At 41.1% G+C, this 24,016-nt stretch overlaps 1 protein-coding gene across 1 annotated transcript in view; it reads left to right on the top strand.

Annotated features, from left to right (window-relative positions):
- Positions 1-24,016, top strand: part of LOC138962854 (brefeldin A-inhibited guanine nucleotide-exchange protein 3-like) — a 62,977-nt gene that overhangs the window by 6,411 nt on the left and 32,550 nt on the right. The window contains exons 5-16 of the mRNA XM_070334819.1: positions 2,755-2,823; positions 7,475-7,699; positions 15,592-15,634; positions 16,200-16,287; positions 17,744-17,854; positions 18,460-18,606; positions 19,613-19,745; positions 20,140-20,237; positions 21,010-21,182; positions 21,586-21,729; positions 22,645-22,943; positions 23,574-23,724. Coding sequence (XP_070190920.1) covers positions 2,755-2,823; positions 7,475-7,699; positions 15,592-15,634; positions 16,200-16,287; positions 17,744-17,854; positions 18,460-18,606; positions 19,613-19,745; positions 20,140-20,237; positions 21,010-21,182; positions 21,586-21,729; positions 22,645-22,943; positions 23,574-23,724 — 1,681 coding nt within the window. The remainder of the gene's footprint in view (positions 1-2,754; positions 2,824-7,474; positions 7,700-15,591; positions 15,635-16,199; positions 16,288-17,743; positions 17,855-18,459; positions 18,607-19,612; positions 19,746-20,139; positions 20,238-21,009; positions 21,183-21,585; positions 21,730-22,644; positions 22,944-23,573; positions 23,725-24,016) is intronic.

The following is a 24,016-nucleotide window of genomic DNA, read 5'->3' as shown; positions in this document are numbered from 1 at the left end:
CCGGTGACATAATTGAAGAGCTGAGAACTGTAAGTCCAGACACAGCACCATCTCGCGCGACAGTTTTTCGGTGGGCAAAGCATTTCAAAACAGGGAAAACGTCTGTGGAAGATGCAAGGGGAAAAGTGAAGAAACCACCTGTAACCGACAATAAAATGGTGTCCCATGTGCAACGGTTAGTTGATGAAGATCCCCGAGTGAGCAGTCATTTTATCGCCGAAACACTGGACATTTTGTCGTCGTCTGTCTTGAGAATTTTAAAACACAAACTTGGATACACAAAGGTGTGCGCGCGATGGGTACCACATTTCCTCACTGAAGAGAACAAGAGGTGTAGGGTTACGTTTGCCCAACGGCTACTCAAGATATACGACGGATGTGATCAAAAACGCTTGGATGAGATCGTGACTGGAGACGAAACTTGGGTGTACTTCTTTGAGCCAAAAAGAAAAGCTCAAAACAAAGCATGGATAAAAAAAGGTGCATGCCCCTCGGATCGTGCGAAAAAGTCGCTCCGGCAAGAAGGTTTTATACACAATATTTTATAACACAAAGGGCGTCATTTTTCAGAACCACGCGAAAAAGGCAGAAGCATCACTGGGGTGTACTACAAGGAAAAAGTTCTTGCTGGCATCGTTCGTTACTACAAGAGAGCCAGACCAACTACAGGATTGAAAGGGATCAAATTACTTCATGATAACGCACCTGCTCACAAATCCAAGGTGGTGAAAGAGTACCTGGAGGAAGAAAACTTTGAAACTTTGCCACATCCTCCCTACTCTCCTGATCTTGCACCCTGTGACTTTTTTTTGTTTCCTCATCTGAAAAGACAATTGGCTGGGCGTCGATTTGACAGTCGATCAGCCCTCGGATCGGCTGTTTTCCAGTGTCTGAACCAGGTGCCAAAAAACGACTTCAAACGGTCATTTCTTGACTGGGTCCAACGACTTAAACTGTGTGTAGCCGCTAAGGGAGAATACTTCGAGGGTTTGAAATAAAAAACAACTGCATCATCTAAAGATTTCCCGGTTTTTGAGACCAGTCTCAGTCTTGGTGACGACAACCTTGTAGTTGCGCTAAGGATAGCACGCTTTTCTGTACCTCTCTTTGTTTTAACTTTCTGAGCGTGTTTATAATCCAAACATATCATATCTATATGTTTTTGGAATCAGGAACCGACAAGGAATAAGATGAAAGTGTTTTTAAATTGATTTCGACAATTTAATTTTGATCATAATTTTTATATTTTTAATTTTCAGAGCTTGTTTTTAATCCAAATATAACATATTTATATGTTTTTGGAATCAGAAAATGATGAAGAATAAGATGAACGTAATTTTGGATCGTTCTATAAAAAAATAATTTTAATTACAATTTTCAGATTTTTAATGACCAAAGTCATTCCTTAATTTTTAAGCCTCCAAGCTGAAATGCAATACCAAAGTCCGGCCTTCGTCGAAGATTGCTTGGCCAAAATTTCAACCAATTTGATTGAAAAATGAGGGTGTGACAATGCCGCCTCAACTTTTACAAAAAGCCGGATATGACGTCATCAAACTGATCAAAGACATTAACTCTCTAAGCCCGAACCTACCGATATCGGTATCTTCACGCAACAACGCTTGAATACGAACCTACCGATATCGGCATCTGTGCTTTCGTAATTTTCCATTCACAGGAATTAGGTCGTGTACGAAACTAAAGACTACCCGGGTGAAGGTCATTCATTTGTGAGTACATCTGCACTATTCCCGTCCAACATAAGGTCTTATTGTCAGAAGGAAATGCGAAAGCACGAGAGTAGTAGCTCCGTTTCTATCAGGTGCGTGAAAACAACATGGCGGCGCCTTCCGCGTCTAGAGATCGCAGTAAACAAAGAAGGACTTATAGCAAGTTCATGATAACTTGTAAACATAATACTATACCATAATTATAGCAACTGTTCAGAGGTGTTTTTGATACAAACAGAGCTAATTTGTGATTTTTTTTATTCTAAGCAAGTTTTAGAACCCCTTTGTGCATTAACAAAAAAAAATAATGAAGAAAATGAAATTTAACAATTTAAAAAGTAAATAACAGATCACCTTTCCCTTGCACATAGACTTAGTATGTTATCTTATCAGCAATGTCCAAAAGTTTCAAGTCTGTAAGGCCAAAAAATTTTTTTAATAATTTATTTAGTAACCCTTCAAAGCGGCCAGGGCTGAGTGATTGTGCAAAAGCAAAACCGACCAGGGCTGTGAGAGTTAATCCAAAAAATGAAAAAAACGTCTGAGGATATAATACCCAGGAACTCTCATGTAAAATTTCATAAAGATCGGTCCAGTAGTTTTGTCTGAATCGCTCTACACATACACACACGCACAGACAGACACACACACACACACACACAAACACACACACACACACACACACACACACACACACACACACACACACACACACACACACACACACACACACACACACACACACACACACACACACACACACACACACACACACACACACACACCACAACCCTCGTCTCGATTCCCCCGGCTCTATGTTAAAACATTAATTTTAGTCAAAACTTGACTAAATGTAAAAAGGAGGGAGTCTTAAAATGGGGGTAAAATTACAAAAGCTATGAACATAAAGTCTGAGAAAAGACGGTCTTAAAAGGGAGGGAGTCTTAAATTCGGGGGTCTTAAAAGGGGGGGTTCCACTGCATTGCACAGAACTGTGTGTGATATATTGTTGTGTCTTGTGCAGCTGTTGCTCAATATGATGCTGACGACAACCTGGTGTATGAACGCTGGCATTGTCATCAAGATTTCGCAGGTTGGTGGACATTTTTTTTCTCTCCCTGTTTTTGCAGTATTGTCTTTTTAGTTCGAGTTGGACAAGGATTCTGGTGTAATACCTGTAAGATAAGTGATTAATTTTAACACCTAACAGTAACATGCATAATTCACTTTTAATTTAATTTGTTGGAAGTTAAAAAGAAGGAGAGGGGTGGGGGGGGGGGGGGGGGGGTGATTGTTTCTTTTGTTTTTATGTCTCTTTCTGTCCTTTCCTGTGTTATTTGTCTTCACACATTTTTCCTGTGAAATAACAATTATACTTATCTCCGCCATCCCCTTTTAGTATCTTTATCTTACTCTTAGTTCTTGTACTTTTCCTTTAATCATTCTGATTTAGGTCCTTATTTTAAATGGCCCACTCTGCCTGGCCTCTCCGTCTCAGATCTGGCCTGAGCCTTTTACATGCCACATGGAATTAGACCATATATCCCTCTACTTCGTCACATACCCAAAATGAACAGCCTAGTTGTTAATTCTCTATGCATTAATTGTGGTAATGTTTTTAAATAATTGATTTTGTAAAAGGCATTGTTGCCTTTTTTTGAAATTGATTCTTAAAGAAATGTAAACTCACCACCGCAAGTAGTGAGGGTTTTGATTTTTGATATGTGACTCGACTAAGTGGAAGGATTGTCTTATCCCATTTAAAAGCATGACCAGATCTGAGACAGTGAGGCAAACTAAGCAGAGTGGGGCTTTAAATAAGAACAAAATTAGCTCATTCTTTAGTGAAAAAATAAATCCCAAAACAAAGAGACTGCCAACGTTCCAATTTTCAGAATAAAAAAATAAGAAAGGTAAGTTGTTGGAACGTTTGTTTTTGACAAAAGTACGTTACATTCACAAATACATTCATAAATAAATTGATTCATTCGCTTGCGGCTTCGTAGCAGGCGTTAAATACCTTCATCAAGATACGTTTTCGTAACTAATCGTTTGTCTGTGCACTTAAAAGGACCGCTGGGTCGATATATCTGTGAATGTAACGTATTTTTGTCAACAACAAACGTTCCAACAACAAACGTTCCAACAACAAACGTTCCAACAACTTACCTTTCTTGCTTTTTGATTCATTATTATTATTATTATTATGGTGAGCTTATATAGCGCGAACCACAATTAACTGTGCTCTCCGCGCTTTACATATTAATTTCTGCCGTGTGAAATGGAATTTTTTTTACAGACAGAGGATAAGGATAAGATAAGGATAAGATTTTATATAGTCCATGAGGGTAACCTCACAGAAATTCGGGCTGCTTTCTCCCTGGGGAAAGCGAGCTGCCATACAGTATACGGCGCTACAGACAAACAAACATTTTTTACACACAATATATATTACGCATTCACATCAACCAGCAAACCTCAAGCCTGTTAGGCGAGCATTCACCTTTCGCGGCCTTTATTCCAAGTCACACGGGTATTTGATGGACATTTTTATCTATGCCTATACAATTTTGCCAGGAAAGACCCTTTTGTCAATCGTGGGATCTTTAACGTGCACACCCCAATATAGTGTACACGAAGGGACCTCGGTTTTTCGTCTCATCCGAAAGACTAGCACTTGAACCCACCATCTAGGTTAGGAAAGGGGGGAGAAAATAGCGGCCTGGCCCAGGGTCGAACACGCAACCTCTCGATTCCGAGCGCAAGTGCATTACCACTCGGCCACCCAGTCATTCATTCATGGTTATTCTGATTTTAGATGATTAGTTGTAGCTGATGAATTTCAGTAACATTTTTATGAGAAATTTGGCTGGTGTTTTAATACAAGTTCCTAAACTGAAAGGTATTTTTTTTTGTATAGTGTGTGTTTGGAAGTAATTGTATTTAGTAATTTACTCTCTTTGGTGTTGAGGCTTAATAATGATGCTTCATCCCTTCATGTTTCAGTTTGCTTTATGTGTGCAAATGTTTTTTCTTTATCTGCTGTATTCTTTCAATTTGCATAGCTGCCAACCATCCTGAATTTTTTGGAAATCTGTCACAAATCCCAAAATTTGTTCGATTTTCCCGAAAAGGACATTTTCTAAAATTGTTTGTGAAAGCAGCTTTTTTTTGGGAGACAAAACCGGTGAAAAGACGCTGTGGTTAACTGAGACCAGCCAAGTCGATGTGCATATGGACGGAAAATAAGTTGTGCTGCTTTCCGGTTTTGGCATTCTAAAAGATGCCGCTAAAAACAACAACAAAAGATAAAAAACTAAAGGCTAAAGTGAGGTTTTTACCGCAGTATAAAACGAACTACAGTAAAACCTGCATCTAGCGGACCCTGATTTCGGCGGACACCTTAGCATAACGGACAATTCGAGTGAGGACGGATGTATTTTACTCTCAAAAACACCTTAAAAGAGCGAACACCTCAAAGGCGCGGACGCGGACACCCTTTTTTGGTCCCGATTGGGTTCGTTACTTGTCAACAACGGACAAACCCTTGAAGCAGACAGCTTTTAGCAGACGCTGGTCCGCCATCTTGGTTCTGCAAATACAATCTCGCTGGCGATGTGAACGCGCGAGAAGCTTATTTTGTAAGCCAATGACAGCACTTGAAAGAAGTTGATTTTTGTATGGTGCGATGCCGTGAACTCACAAACATTTCGGGTTTCTACTTTCTGTACTGTGATGCATCTTCGTCTCATCCTTCGTCTTCGTCTCATCATGCCAAAACGAAAAATTTTGACTTTAGAAGAGAGAGTCGATGTCATAAAGACCGTTCGAAAAGTTGCTGATGAGCTGAATTGCGGAAAAACTCAAATTTTCAACATAAAAGCTGATCCAACACAAATTCTCAGTCAGTGGGACTCCGGTGCCAGATCGACGGCAAAATGTGTTAAGAGAAGAAAAACAACCTACGATGAGTTGAACGAAGAACTCTTCGAGTGGTTTTCAACAGCTCGATCAAAGAATCTTCCAGTGAATGGCCCATTGGTTCAGATAAGAAACCGATTGCACCTCTCTCTCTCTCTCTCGCTCGCTCGTTCTCTCTCTCTCTCTCTTTCTCTCTCGTTCTCTCTCGCTCTCTCTCTCTCTCTCTCGCTCTCTCTCTCTCTCTCTCTCTCTCTCTCTCTCTCTCTCTCCTTTTCTTTGAACAAAAAGAACAAACAAAAAAACTTGCGGGCTTGAAAACTTTTAATAATCACTGTGGCAAAAAAGAATCAGTGACTGTTGGTGGTTTTTTTTTCAAAAAAATGTTGGCGCATTCATATTTATAAGAAAGGACACCTTGCTACAAAGGACAGTGGCAAGGCTCCCCAAGAGCGTCCTTTGCTCGCAGGTTTTACTGTATGACTTTGTCGACAAGTCAGACAAAGGCCTTCTGCGGCCCCCGGACCCCCCACAGGAGTTTCATAGTTATAAGGTTGGCAGCCATGCAATTGCGTTGTCAGATCTGAAATGAAGAACACATCATGCAGTCTGTTCAATAATTAGTGTGGCCCGGGACTTTCTCTTGTTTACATTTTTTTAATTTAATTTTCTTTTATTGGTGTGTGTTTACGGTGTGATTTGAGAGTATGTCTATGATAGGTTAATGAATAATGCTAGGTATCAGATGTTAAAGAACCAGCTACATCAGAACAAGCTGAGGACTAGTGTTGATCTTAGAAAAAGGTATGTTGCAGTGAGCTTAAGATGCCTTCCTTTTCATGTAAGCGATCAAATCGACCACCACCGATCCGTCCAGACTTTTACATGGCACGGGAGCTGCATACGTCAACTTGAACCCTTACCAAAATTCAATGGCCTGGCTACTTTCACTAGTTTCAGTGCACATGTGCAGGGATGGCCAAATTGTCCACCCGGTCGACAGGGCGAGTAAAAAATCCGCCGGGCTAGTAGCAAACCGCCTGGCAACTTGCCCGGCTGGCCTTTGAAAATTCTGGTCAAATGTGACCATTTTGGTTTTAATATTGAGTTGGAAAGCCATATAAACACCGCAAATCAACTGTGGTATGTACCGGGCCAGCAAAATTTCTGCCGGGCTAGTGACTTTCTTGAAGTTACTCGCCCTGCTGGTGAATTAAAATTTTTGAGATTTAGCCATCCCTGCATGTGAATTCCTTTGTTGAAATAATTTAGTGACTGGTACATGTACCACTAACAGTGTCAACATGCAAAAGAAATTTCAGCAAAAAATGTCCTGTTGTGCACTTACACAACCAGGCCAGGCCGTTGATGCTTGGTATGTGTGCAAGGCGGAAAGATGCTCTCATTCTTCAAGGATGGCCAAATCCCAAAATTTTAACTCGCCAGCCGGGCCAGTAACTGCAAGAGAGTCACTAGCCCGCTGGAAAAATTGCTGACCCGGTGCATAGCAAAGTTGCTGCATCTGATTTGAAACTAGATAATTATTACAACCAAAAATGTTGCATTTGACCAGAATTTTCACTGGCCAGCCGGGCGAGCTGCCAGGCGGTTTCTACTAGCCCGGCGGATTTTTCACTCGCCCCTGGCGACCGGGCGGTCAATGTGGCAATCCCTGTTATATGTTAAAGCCTTGACAGAAATGCGTTTGTGAACATGACGCTCACTCACACGAAAACGATTAGACCTATGAATCATGACTGTAGAAGATAAACCAGATGATAAAAAAAACTAGCAGTTACTGCATATATCTCACACTCTCCTTGCAGCTCTTCGTCAAGTGTTATGCGCACAGCCCTAAAAGCAAAACTGGTCGTTCGGCTGCTGCCATGTCTCGTGAAAGTCTGGGAGAATGGTGCTCGCTCGCGCTCGGCAGTGCCAGCTCCTCTGACACCATTCGCTCGCTCCTTGCTGACTTAGCTCGCAATCAGAGCAGCGATGAGAATGGCAATGAAGATGATAAGAGTGAGGAGGATGAAGGGAGTAATGATAAGGTAAACGCAACAGGCAACTACTGTGGTGCTAGCATGGTTTGAGGTTGTAGGGAAGAAGATGGCAGCATTTTATATGGGCTGGTTTTGGTGCTTTGAGTAGGATTTGGCAGGGGGCAAGAGGCACTCAGGGCTGATTTTGGCGCTGCGAGCAGGATTTGGAAAGGGGAATGAGGCAGTTTGGTGGAAGTTCCCTCATTTCTTTTGCTTCTTGGTGTGTGTTTTGTTTTACTTTTCTTGCCAGATAGATTTTGTGGTTCAGGGTGTATTAGATGTCCTTTTTGGCTCACGTAAGTGTAGCCCATGCGATGCTAACTTTTGTCTGTCTGTGCGTGCGTGCGTGTGTGTGTGTGTGTGTGATAGAAACTTTAACATTTCCGAGTCTATGGATAAAGCTCGCATAAGAAGATTACGTCTCGGTCAAAAGTGTTTGACGTGTGTGATAGAAACTTTAACATTTGAAGACGTCACATTATGACGTAAGAGGGTTAATTAGACGTCACGCGAAGGAATTACTGAAAGTCTCGGTCATTGTTATTGTGAGCGGGCCGAGACTAGTTGGCAGATCTAGTGTCTCGCTTTCTTGCACAGTTTCACCTATGCTTACTGTGTGTGTGTGTGTGTGTATGTATGTGTGACGGAGTGATTGAGTTTGTGTTACTGTTTGTCGATTTCTTACGTGAGCCTTGAAGGCTTCGCCTCTTGTTTTTGCATAAATTCAACAAGACTTTGGTTCACTTTGCAAATTGCCATATGTGGTTTATGGTAATGGAAAAAAGCTTACCTTTATTGGCGTTTAGAGTGTGTAATGGAGCAAGAGTATTTATAGACAGCAAGGTCAGTCAGCAAGATGATAGCATGCTGGTTTGGTGTAAGGGTCAGCGGAAGTCTTTCACACTGGCTGTTTTTATCGCCTGACTGAAAATTAAGTCACACATTTGTGACCCTCCACCACGGAAAGAGTCGCATGTCACCTCGCGCGGTTCTGCGCTAGGCTTAATATAAGTCCGGGGGGACTGTGGTAACAGTGTGAGGGTCACCTTAGTCACAGGCTTATAACTCGAAAAGTTTTTGCTCTTTTCTAAAATGGTTTTCACCACTGGATTAAGAGCATAAAACACTCTTTAGGAAAATGTAAAAATATGAAAATCATGCAAAGGTGACATGCGACTCATTCCGTGGTGGAGGGTCACATTTTGTCCAGTGTTCTTCACCATACAATTTGTGAGTGTGTATGTGTGCCTGTGTTGGTGTTAATGTTAACAATTTGAGCTCAATTTGCAGCTCAAATTGTTTCAAAACATTTTCTCTCTCTTTTTCTCTCTGTAGTTTGTGAGTGATATTGTGTTTGTGCAGTGATTTTCAGGTTTAGTGGTGTTCAACAGCTGGACTTCCTACAATATTCTCCTATGTAGTATAGCTAGACTGCTTATACCACCAATCAATAGTTGTGTGTGGTCTTCAGGTCAAATGTATGGAGATGATGCCAACAACGCAACACTACAACTTTTGATGAAATGTATGTGTGGGCATTAGAACTAATGTCACATGTTTGTTTATGCACTGTCCCAGAACATTTTCCCTCTCCCTTCCTCCCCAACCCCACCTCAAAACAGTCCAGTAGTTTCCGCATCAGCTTACCTTATTCCCTTCCTCCCAAGCTTGTATAAACTGTGTCTAAATTAACAATTGCCAGTCCAGTTGCTGGTCACTTTTTGGCTTCATTTAACCCAGTTCACTTTACTGATAAATGTTTTTTCTCTCCGGAAACTGACTCCACGGAAGACAGAGCCTGTATTATATGGCGCTGAGTCAGCTGCTTGAATATGGTCACACTTGTAATCTTTGTGTTTGGATGACAGATACATGCCCCAGTTACCAGCAATGAGTTAGCCCTGTCAGTGTTACATGTGGATACATTCAGCAATGAGTGTGATAACAGGTGCAACGGCCTTGTGGATTAGAGCCGGCCTCCCATGTGGAAGGTTGAGCGCTCGAATCGCGCCTGGTTGGTTAAGGGTGGAGATTTTTTCGATCTCCCAGGTTAACCTATGTGCAGCCCTGCTAGTGCCTTATCACTCTTCGTGTGTATACACGCAAGCACAAGACAACATGCACACAGAAAAGATTATGTAATCCATGACAGAGTCCGTTGGGTTATATATAGATACACGAAAATACCAAGCATGTATACCCTGAAATCGGCATATGGCAGCCCGATAGGCGAGGTTAAAATTGTCATACACGTAAAACCATCTCGTGCACAAAATACAAGTGAACATAGAAGTTTCAGCCCATGAATGCAGAAAAAAAAGAAGAAGAATTGTAAGTGTGATGATACTTGCCTTCTGGGGTCATAATTGGCAGTCATTTAGTGGCCTGCAGCAGGACTGGCAACTTAATTATACAAAAATGGCTTTAGATGTTTATCTCAGTGCAGACTATTCCTCCCTGTCTTGTAGCCCACTTACCTGTCTGCCCTTCGCATCCCCATGCCCCCCCCCCCCCCCCCCCCCGCCATACACACATCCCACCACCACCACAACCACCCACCCATGCACTTCTAACATTCTAACCTTCAGTTAAAGGTACCGGCCTTCCTTTGTACACGATCGATGTTCACTGCCACAGAGATTTTCAGGATTTCGCATGGAGTACAGTTAATCCCCCTATTAAGACCACCCAATGTAAGGCCCCCCCCCCCCCTCCTTTTAAGACCATACTTTTTAAGAGTTTCTGTTCATAACCTCTGTATATTTACCCCCACTTTAAGACTCCCTCCATTTTAAGATTTGATTTTCTCAGATTTATGAAGGTCTTAAAATGCGGGTTCCATGTGTTTAAAGCCGAACATCTGAGTCTCCAGGAGAAGACCACATGTAGCTAAATGTAGCGTTCCCAGCACGAGAAACTTATAGAGCTATACATCTGTCATGTGCCGATGTTGGCTTTGAAGTTAACGGATGCTCTTATTCATTGAAAAAGACGGAAAAGATCTGTGATGGTGAAAATTATACGCATGATCGCGCACCGAAGAAGGCACGTACCTTTATTCCCATACCTGCCGCACACGACCTTACCCCATGTCAACCATGTTACCCTCCTTCTCCTCCTCCCCTCACTGACCTTATACGGGGGTTTGCAGGTGTACATAGAAACGTATAGAGACAGTATGCCAGGCGTGCGTGCCCCCGTTCAAGCAGCTATGACCCAAATGCTCAACAACTTTGTGGAAACCCTGAGGGAGATAGAGGATAAAGTGGTGAGAAGATGATGTTGTCTGCATGACCGTAATAGTGTGTATAGGTCAGTGACACAGTGTTGCTTTTCTTTTGGCTAGTAGTGTAGTTTGTGTTTGTATGTGCCGGATTGTTGCTGTTCCTTTGAAGGTAATGTTCAGTGTAGTGTTGCGTATTTTTGTGTGATGGTTTTTATTACTGCATTTCAGTTTAATGTTTGTGAAATGTCTTTTTTTTCTTCTTAGATCTGTGTGCATTCGAATTATGTTCATTTTTTGGGTTCATTTTAGAAGTTTTGCTGCACAATATTCAAAATATTATGTTGTGAAAATAATAATGTATCAATGCTATCATTTCCATTCAGACATTTAATACTTTCGTTTACAGTAAGAATCCATTTATTTTGTTAAAGTCTGTGACTGCAATATCGCCTCACTCCCCTTCCCCCCACTCCCCTCCCCAAATGCATGCAGTATGTGTATGTAGTACTAGAGAAAAACCCGGCTTCGCCGGGGTGAATCGCGAGACAGAGACAGACAGCGTGGCGGTTCACCACAATCACCTTTGAAGGCGAAGTCCTGTCAAACGGGATTGAGAATTTTAGAGCTTATTTCTAAGCCCTATATTATCTGTTATGGCTTCTCAAATGCCAGAACATACAGACAGCAGACCTGTTTACACTACACATTGAGCGTAGTAAACTACGAATTTGAATAATATACTACGCAACTACGCAAGTCTGTCATTTTCTACGCAAACGGTATTTAAAAAAATTAAAAAAAATTAAAAAAAAATTTAATTTTTTTTTTTTCGTCTTTACTGTTAACACCTGTTCCTTGTCCCGTTGTGCTCTCACACCGCCCCGTCCCTGCACGCAAACGGTATTGTTTCGGCTACGCATATCACAATCCGTAATTTTCTTCATCTCCCTTGACCGATCCATTTTCCAATCCATGTTTTCGGCCAGCAGTCGTTTGCTGCGTGCAGCGCGTAAAGCGCCCGCGGGCGTTGCGTTGTAGCTTGTTAATGCCGAATAGGCTTCTCCAAGCAAATGCCGGGCACAACTGAACGCGTTACTGCCAAACCATGCGGGCGTTTCGACACAATGGCTGAACGCAGAGCACACGAAAGTGAAGATGAGAACTGTGAAGAAAATGACTCCGAAAGGCCACCGACCAAAAAGAAAAAGACGAGCAATGCGCCGAACCAAGTCTTTCTGCCAAAATATCATCAGGACTACCCATGCCTTGTCTCTTCGCGGAAAGGAAAACGTCATGCTCATTGCACTGTCTGCATTTTTCCGTCAGTCAATCAATACATGGGGTAAAAAGTAGCAATCATTGTTCTTGTTGTTGTGATAGGTCGACGAGAAATTCTACACATTCAATTACAAAACTACACATTTGCCTCATTTTGCTCCCAGAAAATACACATGCAATGTTTTAGGGGTAAACAGGTCTGAGACAGACAGACAAAATCCGCCAGACCCCATCACAAACAGAACTCTACAATCCACAGGTGTTGCCCACACACACACAAACACACACACACACATACAGAAGCCGTATATATATGTGTATATCTATATCTATAAATATATAGAGATAGATGACAGTGTATTTTTCGCGTGGCTATAAATTGATTCGACCTTTTCACTTTTACAGAAAGGACAACTTACGGGTGCAATGAAAGTGTTCTGGACAGTGCCGTGACATTCTAAAAATAGTAACGTAGTAACGGGAATATGGATTGACGCCACACGAAGGAAGGGAGATAAACGCTGAAAACACTGGAGAAGCTATTAGGTCCCTCCCAGGTGGAATGGGAACAGCACGAAAATGATTCAGTGGCCTGAACATTTCATGTTGAGTCCCATCGCTGTCGACGACGCCACATGTAACTGGGTGCCGAAACACCACAATCACCTTTGAAGGCGAAGTCCACTCAAACGGGATTGAGAATAACTAGTGTTATGGCTTCTCGAAGGAAGGCCTGAACATACTGAGACATCAAAGCCGCTAGACCACATCACAAACAGAACTCTACAATCCACAGGTGTTGCCCACACACACACACACACAAACACACACACACACACACAGAAGCCGTATATATATATGTATATCTATATCTATAAATATATAGAGATAGAAGACAGTGTATTTTTAGCGTGGCTATAAATTGATTCGACCTTTTCACTTTTACAGTAAGGACAACTTACGGGTGCAATCGTGACATTCTAAAAAGAGTAACGTAGTAACGGGAATATGGATTGACACCACACGAAGGAAGGGAGATAAACGCTGAAAACACTGGAGAAGATAAGGAAGAGTTACTGGGAATGGATCCAGAGAAAAACAGAGAAAAACCAAAATCGGTTCAGCGCTGTGCGCTGAGAGCACGTGTTGAAATATCTCATCGATGAGGTTGTGTCCGGGGTGTAGCTGAATACGGTCTCCAAATTTGAAAAAGATCGACCGAGAACTTTGGCCGTGCATCGCGAACAGACACACAGACACACAGGCACACAGACACACAAACACTAGTCGTATATATATATATAGTATGTTAATTCCTGTGTTGTATTTATGTTAAATATTCAATGGTATGGGCAACTCTTTCTCTGAAACTATAGTGTCATTCTTATGTAAAGATGACTTCATTAATCATATGAACTTCAAAAATACTCTTTTGCTTAATGTCTGTTTCTTTTTTTTCACCAGATACTTAAGGGTGTCACCTACACATTTTGATGCTTTCTTCTGCTGCTAGAACATTTTCATTGAGAGGTTGTTTTCAGAGATTTATACAAACACACACACACACCTGTTTGATTCATTTGGTGTATTTGTTTGGATGTTACTGCATGACTATTTGTTCTGCTGTTTGTGATTTCTGAGACAGTTTTAAGCTCGTTTTGCATGATTTTTGTTCCTTTGTTCTAACAAACATTTTGCATGGCGTTTTCATCATCAGCATCACAAAGGTTTGAGAAGAACAGTTTGATTCATTTTGGTTTTGCCTGAAAATAGAGGCATGCACTGTTTTACATATGTATGTTGCACTGCTTTAAAAATGTACAGTCACATTTCTTAATTTATCTTTTAAATTCTGAAGCAATATCATTTAATTTTGATTGGTAAAGTGTTGGATGGCTCATATAGCATTTGATCAGAATCATGCTGCTAAGTGTATCATTTAGTTATGATTTTTGCTGGTATTATAATATCTATACCAAGCAACAAAAGAAACGCGAAAAAATTCGTCATTGTTTGATTGACAAAATCTCCAACAGTTATAGAGTTAGAATTATTAAACCACATAAGTTTGATGAAGGCTTGTTTGACCTTGCTTTTGTGTGATTATTTTGATAATGTTACTGTTTTAACACATGGGACAAGCAAGTTTAACGTTAAACTCATAATGCGCGCTCGCAGCACGTGCAAGTGGAGCAGGAGAAATCTGATGTGTGAGATGTGTTCACAAAATGCATTAGCAACCAAAAGAGACCATGGCACGCTTGCTGCCAGTCTCACTTTTGAAACAGCCAGGATGCCAAGATTGACACCACCAAAATGCCAGGTCGATTTAAAGCTGGGGATGATCCAGAAGCGCTGGCATGTGCTTTAAACGTGCATATGTCAACAGTCTAATCACCTTCAGCAATGTTCTGTTGACATTGGAAGCACTGCAGTTATGCAACGCGGTGGATTTTTCGCATTACCCCAATAAGACAAGATCGCAATTTCCTGCCACAACGTCTTCGAGATCGATTCAATACAGCCACTGACACTACCAGGAACATCATTGGAAGCCACCAGTGTCCGATCAGTGGCCAGAGAGCGCGATAAAGACTGACTGCAGGCAAGACCTCCAAAATGTCGTAAACGTTAAACCTGCTTGTCCCGTGTGTTGAAACAGTCGCAGCATCAAAATAATCACACAACAGCTAGGTCAAACCATAGATGTGTATTCCCCCAGTACACATCTATGGTCAAACATGCCTTCATCAAACTTTTGTGGTTTGATAATTCTAACTCTATAATTGTTCGAGATTTTGTCAATCAAACATTGCAGAATTTTTTCGCGTTTCTTTTGTTGCTCGGTATATACAAGCTAGCGCATTAATTTTGTAAATTCAGTTTTCAAAGACATATGGATCTTATTAACTCAAGTTCACTTTGAAGAACATGTACATGCATGTCCTGACTGATTTGAAAGACAGCTTGAAGTCTTTGGAATGTGTAGTTAAATTTGACATGTATAACACGTACACCCAGTCTCAAGGTATTACGTTTGAATCCGGCTGACTTATAAATCCACTCTTTTTATTTCAGAACTAGGTATTTGATTTGATATTTTGCTGATATTTAGAATGTACAAATAAGTGTATTTATACCATTTGGTGTATAATAGAAATATCTTAGAAATAAATTGTATGAAAAATTCTTTCTGCCATTGTGTGATTGAACAAGATAAATAAAATAATAAAATTCTCATGGTCTATTACTTAACCATCGAATCTACCAATTTTCTGTAGAAAATGAATTTTTTAGTACAAAACATATTTTAGAGTTTATAAAATTGTAAAGTTCGAAACTTTGAAACACATCTCTCTGAAAACTTCACATTACAATTTGCTATTTGCATTTTCAGGTTGAAGATGGGGATGATATGCTGGCAGATTTTAAACCTTCTGGTAAGAATTATGTGATTATGTATGTGTGTGTGTGTGTGTGTGTGTGTGTGTGTGTGTGTGTGTGTGTGTGTGTGTGTGACATGCATATGGGTGTGTGTGTTTGTGTGTGTGTTTGTGAGTGTTGGTGTGTCACAGTGTTTTTCACAGTGTGTGTGTGTGTGTGTGTGTGTGTTTATCTCAGTGTATGTCACTATGTGTATGCATGCGTGAGTGGCTGTTTGTGTGTGTCAATTTGCCATACAAGCCACCTGAGTGTTTGTATCATCCACATCCCAAGAATTAAATCCTTCACTCTTTTGCTCAATACATTTGGTACATGTATTTGTAACTCACTCTGTACAGATCGAACCTGGCAACCATAAGTGAATGCTGAAAAATAAACTAGTCTGTTGTTCAGAATTTCATCACACAGAATTGTATGTGTTTATATTCTGGATCACTTCAAGGTTATTTTTCATCATGAAAAAATTGAATGCATCGCAGTTGGTATTTTTCCTTGTTTCATCATTCTGATGATGAATTAAAATATCCTTCCATTAAAATGTTCGTGCGTTTAAATTTTCAGCTGCCGGGCCAGGCAGTGTGGAAAATGCGATGGAAGAGGTCGTCGCCTTGCTCAAATACCTGGTGGATAGGCTTGAGTCTGTGCAAAGGTAGAGTTAGCAAGTTTAGACAAATATTTTTAGCTGTAATTTTGTTTATATCGAAAGAACTTACAAACAAAATTACAGAACAGAGAGCAAAATAAAAGAAAATAATCAATCAATGTATGCAAGCTGTTAGTGAAATTATAATGTGCACACATGAGAGACACACAAATCACACATTACAGAAACACACGAACTAGCACGCCATGATGCACCCATGCACTCACGCACACACACGCACATGCACACACAAACACACACACACACACACACACACACACACACACACACACACACACACACACACACACACCACACACACACACGATGCACCCATGCACACACCACACACACACCACACACACACACACATGATGCACACACACACACACGGCACACGATGCACACACACACACATACACACACACACACGATGCACCCATGCACACACCACACACACACACACACACACACACACACACACATACACATAACTAATTATCCCATGGCACACACACACACACACACACACACACACACACACACACACACACACACACACACACACACACACATACACATAACTAATTATCCCATGGCTACGGACTGTGCGCATTATAAATATGTTGTTAGATCTGTAGTGGCAACAGCAGTGAACGCAGCAATTAAGTATTAAAAATATTACCCAATATTGACGGACTGTGTGATGATATCATCACACAGTCAGTCAATGTTAGATATATTGCTAATTCTCTGGACATGTTGTATTTACTGTAAAGAAATTACAAAAGTATTTGTCTCAGTTTTGGCTGTTCCATATCCCTCCCTCTGATTATTATTTCTTTTTGTTCACTCTTTTCTTGTACTTTTCAGTATTTTCAAATGTCTTTTCTTTCAAAAAGTCTTTAGTCACTTGCTCAACTAAATTCTGGGATCATTACATTTTCATATAATATTTGTTTGTTTTTAAATTTAGGTGTTTTTGTTTTTGAAGTGGGGAAGCAATAAAGAGGTCGTCGATATCAAAACTGATATCGACGGAAATGTCGTCGATATCACTTTTGCACTGAGCTCACTTTTCCCCAATTGACCAATGGAAATCCACGTAACATGAAATAGCAATATATGTTAATATACTTTAGAAAACTAACAGCTAGAAGCGCTGAACAGAAAGCTGTGCACTCAGGTTTTGTGAGGACACTGCAAAAGTGTTCTTTTATGCATGTCTGTATCCCTTGCTGGTGTGAAAGACTTACATAATGCAATCACTTCAACATGCATATAAGTGTGTCTGTGTGTGTGTGCGTGAGTGTGTGTGTAGACATAATTGTACATGTGTGACTGTATGCTAATTCATAAACTTAAGTTCCTCTCTCTGTTTAACACACCCACAAACGCATTTTTACATACTCTCAAACAACATGTAAATTAAGTCTAAATGTCTGACTGTTTATACACACAGCAGCAACCAAGGGCGTCAGACCCTGCCACTGCTGTTGGAAGGTGTTCACGCCATTCTCAGCAAAATGCCCAGTCTGGTGCGACACAATGCTGCCTTCCAGGACCTTATCTGGTGAGTACATGGCAACTCTGCTTTCTCCTTTTTACACCCCCGGTATAGGGGTGTGTATAGGATTCGGTCGATGTGTTTGTTTGTTTGTTTGTTTGTGTGTTTGTGTTCGCATATAGATCTCAAGAATGAACGGACCGATCGTCACCAAACTTGGTGAACAGGTTCTATACATTCCTGAGACGGTCCTTACAAAAATTGGGACCAGTCAAACACACGGTTAGGGAGTTATTGGTGGATTAAGATTCTACAAGGACTTATAGAGGGACATATTAATGGTCAAAGGGAAATAACCTTCTCAGTTGGTGGCAGTGAGAATGGTAAGGACGGGGGTGTTTTTCCTACCTCGGAGGAATTTCTTGTTTCTATTTCTCTACTAATTCTCTTTCTCTCTCAGTCTCTGTCTGTCTGTCTGCCTGTCTCTCTGTCTCTGTCTCTCTCTCTCTTTTCTCTCTCTCTCTCTCTCTCTCTCTCTCTCTCTCTCTCTCTCTCTCTCTCGCTCTCTCTCTCAAAAGAATAATCAACAGCTCAATTAATTGCAACATTTGTCAAACCTTTCATGTTTTTATGAACAATGTGATATGATACATGTATTTTATTGTGTACAGGAAACAGCTGTGCCCTGTACTGATTTCACTGCTGGGGGTACCCAAAGTTCACGAGAAAGGGGAGAGAGAGAAAGACGGCAGTGGTCGAGGGCCTGCATTTATGGCCTCTTCTAATGCTCTGGGTTCTGCCACCAAGATCATTTACAGGTCAGTGTGTGTGTGTGTGTGTGTGTGTGTTTGGTGTGTGTGTGCGTGCATGTGTGTGTGTGTGTGTGCTCTTCCGTGTCTGAGCGCGCGCGTGTGTTAGTGTACGTACATACATGTGTGATTTATGCATTCATCGGTGCGTGATTATGGGCTGCATGCTTGCTTGGTGTGTATGATAGATATGTATCTGTTTTCAGTAATGTATTCTTTTATGTTTGTTAATGTTGCCGACAGTTTGTTTGTTTGAAGTTCATGGGAATTAATGTGACAGGTTCATTAATCAATTGCTACGCTGTTTTCACTATGTTATATTAGTGAACACATTTCAAGTACTGTATTTCTTTATTTGTTGCCTAGATGGTTTGTTTCAAGTCTTGGTGAATGTGTGATAATGGTGTAGCCGAGTGTCGGAACACAACAATCACCTTTAGAGGCAAAGCCCAGTCAAACAGGATTGAGAATTTTAGAGCTAATTTCTTTGCCCTACAATAACTGTTATGGGTACACAAAGGTTCCCAAGAACATGCAAGGATACAGTAGCAGCCAGACCCTATCACAAACAGAACTCTACAATTCACAGGTGTGAGCGTCATAGAAGAATTAACGTCGAGCTATAAATAGCTTGCGTTCTTCTATGGCCGACAACTGCAGAGTCTTCTGTGAAGGGTGATGCAGTAGTCTCCCTGTCACTTAGGTTCATTAATTAATTACTTCAACACATTGTCTCCCAGGTACGGATATATATCCGTTCCCACTCATATGGCTCTATCTGACCAGGTACGGATATATCCGCTCAGAATGTTAGCTTCAGTCGCTTCCTGTAACGTACATCTAACGCCTGCATTCCAGCGTGTTGATACACAGTTACTACCATTCTTAGTGACCTGCTGCAGCACAGCTGGTCTCGACTAAAAAAAAATTGGTCTACATAGGTGGGGTAGAAATTGTTAAGGGCATTCTGTTGATTACATTGTTCAACACATGTCAAGTATCGCTTGTCTTTCAGTATTTCTGCAGAGTTGATGCGGCTGCTGGGGAGTGTCAAATCACTGCGTCCCGTGCTGGAATCGCTGTTCCATCGAATACTCCTCTACCCTCCGCCACAACAACGACTCGAAGCCCTCAAGGTCATCAAAGAGGTGAGAGGTCATTACTGATCTGCTGTGGAATTGTTTAACATGAGGCATTGCATTTGCTCTTTGTTCGGACATAAATCACACAGTAAATGTACACTAAGGTGGTTAAAATAAAATAAAAATTAACAGAATTATATCATTAATGTAACTCACCTACTTATAAAAAGTTTCAGGGATGGCTGCAAGACGCTTTTAAATTAATTTTGTGCATTTCTGTTATATAATTTTTTTAAATTTTTATTCCTTTCAGGTCTTTATTTATTTTTATTTTTTTTATTTTTTACATTATTACTATGCAGCTCTCCTTTCAGGCTACACAACAAGATAACTAATCTGAACTGAAGTTAAAGAACATTCTATGGGGAAGGTATTGATGCTATTTTTATTGTTATTTCAGCTGCTGAGTGACCCAGAGAGAATTGTGGACATGGCAGTGCCTGTCGATGAAAAGAACAGCAACAAGCCAGACATTACTGACATGGGCTTTATTAAATTGTGAGACATTTTTATCGTCGTTTTCTTATCTTTCAGTGCACTTTGTGTGTGCCCTGATATGGGGTTCATTAAATTTTCAGAGTTTTATCGTCATTTTCTTTTCTTTCAGTGTCCTTTGTATGCATGTTTTCAGTGTAATTATTGTACTTTAGTTTATCTGTATAAGTTTAGAGGATTTGAAACTGGCGTGTAGGCCGGTTGATCAAATGAGATGGGCAGGATAAAAATAAAGTCCAGTTGTGCATGTTAAACTTCATCACAGCTGTACTGTCGAGTGAAGCAAATTTTTCAGACCCTCCCAGACTTGGGAACCCATACAATTTTGCCGTATTATGTATGCTTGATTGTCTAGAATACGATCAGTACGGACAGTGGAAAAAAAATACGACGAGAAAAATCCCTAAACTACTTTTCTTTACAAGCGCATCCCAAAGCCGATCCAGTATTTTGACACATGATTAGTTTTTGTCAGTAACATTGAAAGAAGCATTTGTTTTAAATGTATTGGTAAACTTAATTAACTATGTTACGGACGCGTGTCAAGCATGCTTGAATCATGGATGTTCAAATGCTGTGTGATATACCCTCATTTTTCTGAAAATACACCAAGTTTGTTTGAGAATACTCAAAGAGCAAAACAGGGGTGCTCTCCCTTTTAAACTCCTATTTTTTTATAAATCCCCATTTCTCAGATATGAAAACAACAAAAAGCTTATGGTTTTGTCTTCACAGCAAACTAATTTTAAATTATTTTTGGTTTTATTTATTTCAGAATCATGGAGGCGGTGCAAGAAGGAAGCCATTGCAATGATGTGAATGTCTGCTTCACGTCTATCAAGTGTGTGGACAACCTGCTACGCTCGTTAGACACGCTGTGCCGGGGAGAGGTCATTTCAGAGTCCATTGTGGACGACATTCTGGCTGCCTGTTCCAAGTTAGAAAAAGGTTGGTGGTTTTGTGGTTTTTGAGTTTGTGTGTGTGTGTGTGTGTGTGTGTGTGTGTGTGTGAGTGTGTGTGCGTGTGTGTGTGTGTGTGTGTGTGTGTGTGTGTGTGTGTGTGTGTGTGTGTGTGTGTGTGTGTGTGTGTGTTAGAGAGATAGAAATAAATTGTTGTATTGGCAGACCTACCCATTACGATGGATACATAGTACATGACAAAACCTTGAGTGTGTCTCTCGATCGCCCTCTAGCTCCATCACAAACACACACACGCACATGCCTGTGCTTGTGAACACACACACACACACACACACAAAAACCAAACACACATACATAGCCTAACTGACAATCTTCAACAACCCAAAAACGTAGCAGACAACACAAAACAAATGTGTTTCCCTTACCACCAGGCCAAACCCCGCACAATCTGTACATCACACCAGAAGAGTCTTCCAGGGGAGGTCAGCAGGATGGAGACGGGGGTTCCGTCAGTGTCAGCAGTGGGGCTCAGTTGTCTTCCCTCTCTCCGCCGGACTCGCCACGACCTGTTGTAGGTGAGTATGGGTATTAACCCTTCCAGCTCCAACATTCCAACGTTGCAATAGACGCATAGACGAATCACACAAATACCTGTGTCGGGTTTATATGGTTTGTGGAAGAGTGAATACCCTTGCGTTGCCTCAGACAAACATTGGAGGGGCCAATCACTAGTGAGTGTTGTGTCTGAAACACGTGGACAAGGAGCACGAGTGGATTATTTGTCTCATTAAAAGCAAGGGCATTCACTCTTTCACACCCCATACAAACCCGACAGAGTTATTTCCCAACATCGTCTATTTTTGACTTTTATAGTCTCCAGTACGCTATGCTTGTGCTGAGCTGTGTCATTTCTCATTTTCTTTTCTCTTTCTTCCTACTTTATCTTTCTCTGTCTGTGCCTTTATCTAATTGTGTACCGGCACGGTTGGCCTAGTGGTAAGGCGTCCGCCCCGTGATCGGGAGGTCGTGGGTTCGAACCCCGGCCGGGTCATACCTAAGACTTTAAAATTGGCAATCTAGTGGCTGCTCCGCCTGGCGTCTGGCATTATGGGGTTAGTGCTAGGACTGGTTGGTCCGGTGTCAGAATAATGTGACTGGGTGAGACATGAAGCCTGTGCTGCGACTTCTGTCTTGTGTGTGGCGCACGTATATGTCAAAGCAGCACCGCCCTGATATGGCCCTTCGTGGTCGGCTGGGCGTTAAGCAAACAAACAAACAAACAATCTAATTGTGTGCAGGCCTCTGTGTGTGTGTGTGTGTGCATGTGTGTGTGAGAGTGTGCATGCATGTGTGCGTGCGTACATGCGTGTGTGTGTGTTGTCACAAGCACAGGTATGCGTGTGCACATGTTGAAGTATATGTGTATTCTCTATCTTCCTCATTTTTCATACACAGCTATAACACATAAATTGATTTGTATTGTCCCCCAGATTCAGACACCAATTCTGAAAGTAGCGTCCCTGACGCTATAAAGCGAGTCACACGACTTCGTCTATCAGACATTGAGGCTGACGAAACGACAACGCAGACTTCAGAAACCATTCTTCCCGACAGCAAGGAAGAGGACACGGCACAAGGGGAGACAACTGAGTCATCAGGGGAGAATACTTCTGATGGAAAAGACGCAGCAACTGACTCTAAAGAGGAGAAGAACTGTCCGTCTGCTGAAAGCACGGACGGGACGGCTAAAAGAGAGAACATGGAGCAGCAGTTTAGTCCTGCCAGAAAGGTATGTCTGACTGTGATCTTTCACTGGTAGCTTACCAACAAATGTTTTATGTAATGGTTACTTTTGGCTCATTATTATAAGTTAATTATTTGATTGGTAGAAGCAGTTCCTTTGGGTTGTTCAGGACTGTAATGTCTTGCATTTGTGCTTCAAAAAAATTCAACGATCAAATTCAGCACATAATTTTTTGTGGGTCATTTTTCTTATGGATTAGTGTCCTGAAATTGTGTTTGTTCATTAGTTTTTTAAAGTTTGTATTATTCACATTTTTGCAAGTTATCTACCCTTTTTCATCAAATTCAGTAGCTTTTCACAGTTTGTGTAGTTTTTGTACTTTCCTCACTTTCTATCTGTGAAATTGTTCAGAAAGTACTCAGACCGCAAGCTAACGAATCACTCACACTAGACCCATGCAGCTTATGAGACTTCAAAAAACCTGAGAAAATCAGGTCTTAAAAAGGAGGAAATCTTAAAATTGAGATAAATGTACAGAATGTTATGAACAGAAAATCCTGAAAAATCAAGGTCTTTAAAAGGGGGAAGTCTTAAATTGGGGGCTTCTCCTGTATAGGAAACAATATCTGTTGTGCTTTATATTTAGACAGTTTTTGTAGAAGTTGTATTTTTCAGGCGTTACGAGAGGAATCGGAGCGCGTCGAGCGTCAGAATGCTGCAGAGTTTGTGGGTTTGCTGCACAGCTGCGCCCCCCAGCTGCTGACTCTGCCCTTTGTCACAGAAGTGGACGAAGCTTTGCAAACCTTTGCCTCCAACTTCTGTGCTGGTAATACATTTTTCTGTTCTTTATTCTTTGTGTGTCTGCATGTCTGGTCTGGCCGTCTGTTTGTTTTTGAAAAACAAAGGGAAGTAAGTGCTCTAAATGCTAAGGCAAAAAAAAAAAAATAGTCTGTTTACGGTAACCCGACCGACCCTATTTTTTTCGCGCGACCCTAGACTTTTTTTTGGCATTTGGGACAAAAAAAACAAAAAACCCATAAAAATATGGGTTTTTTGGGGGGAAAAAAATCCCGACCTACCGACCCTATTTTTTTGGCCTATGTTACCGTAACCACACC

Source organism: Littorina saxatilis, linkage group LG3, assembly GCF_037325665.1.
Source record: "Littorina saxatilis isolate snail1 linkage group LG3, US_GU_Lsax_2.0, whole genome shotgun sequence".
In the NCBI taxonomy this organism is placed as follows: domain Eukaryota; kingdom Metazoa; phylum Mollusca; class Gastropoda; order Littorinimorpha; family Littorinidae; genus Littorina; species Littorina saxatilis.
This window is presented reverse-complemented; position numbering and strand designations above follow the sequence as displayed.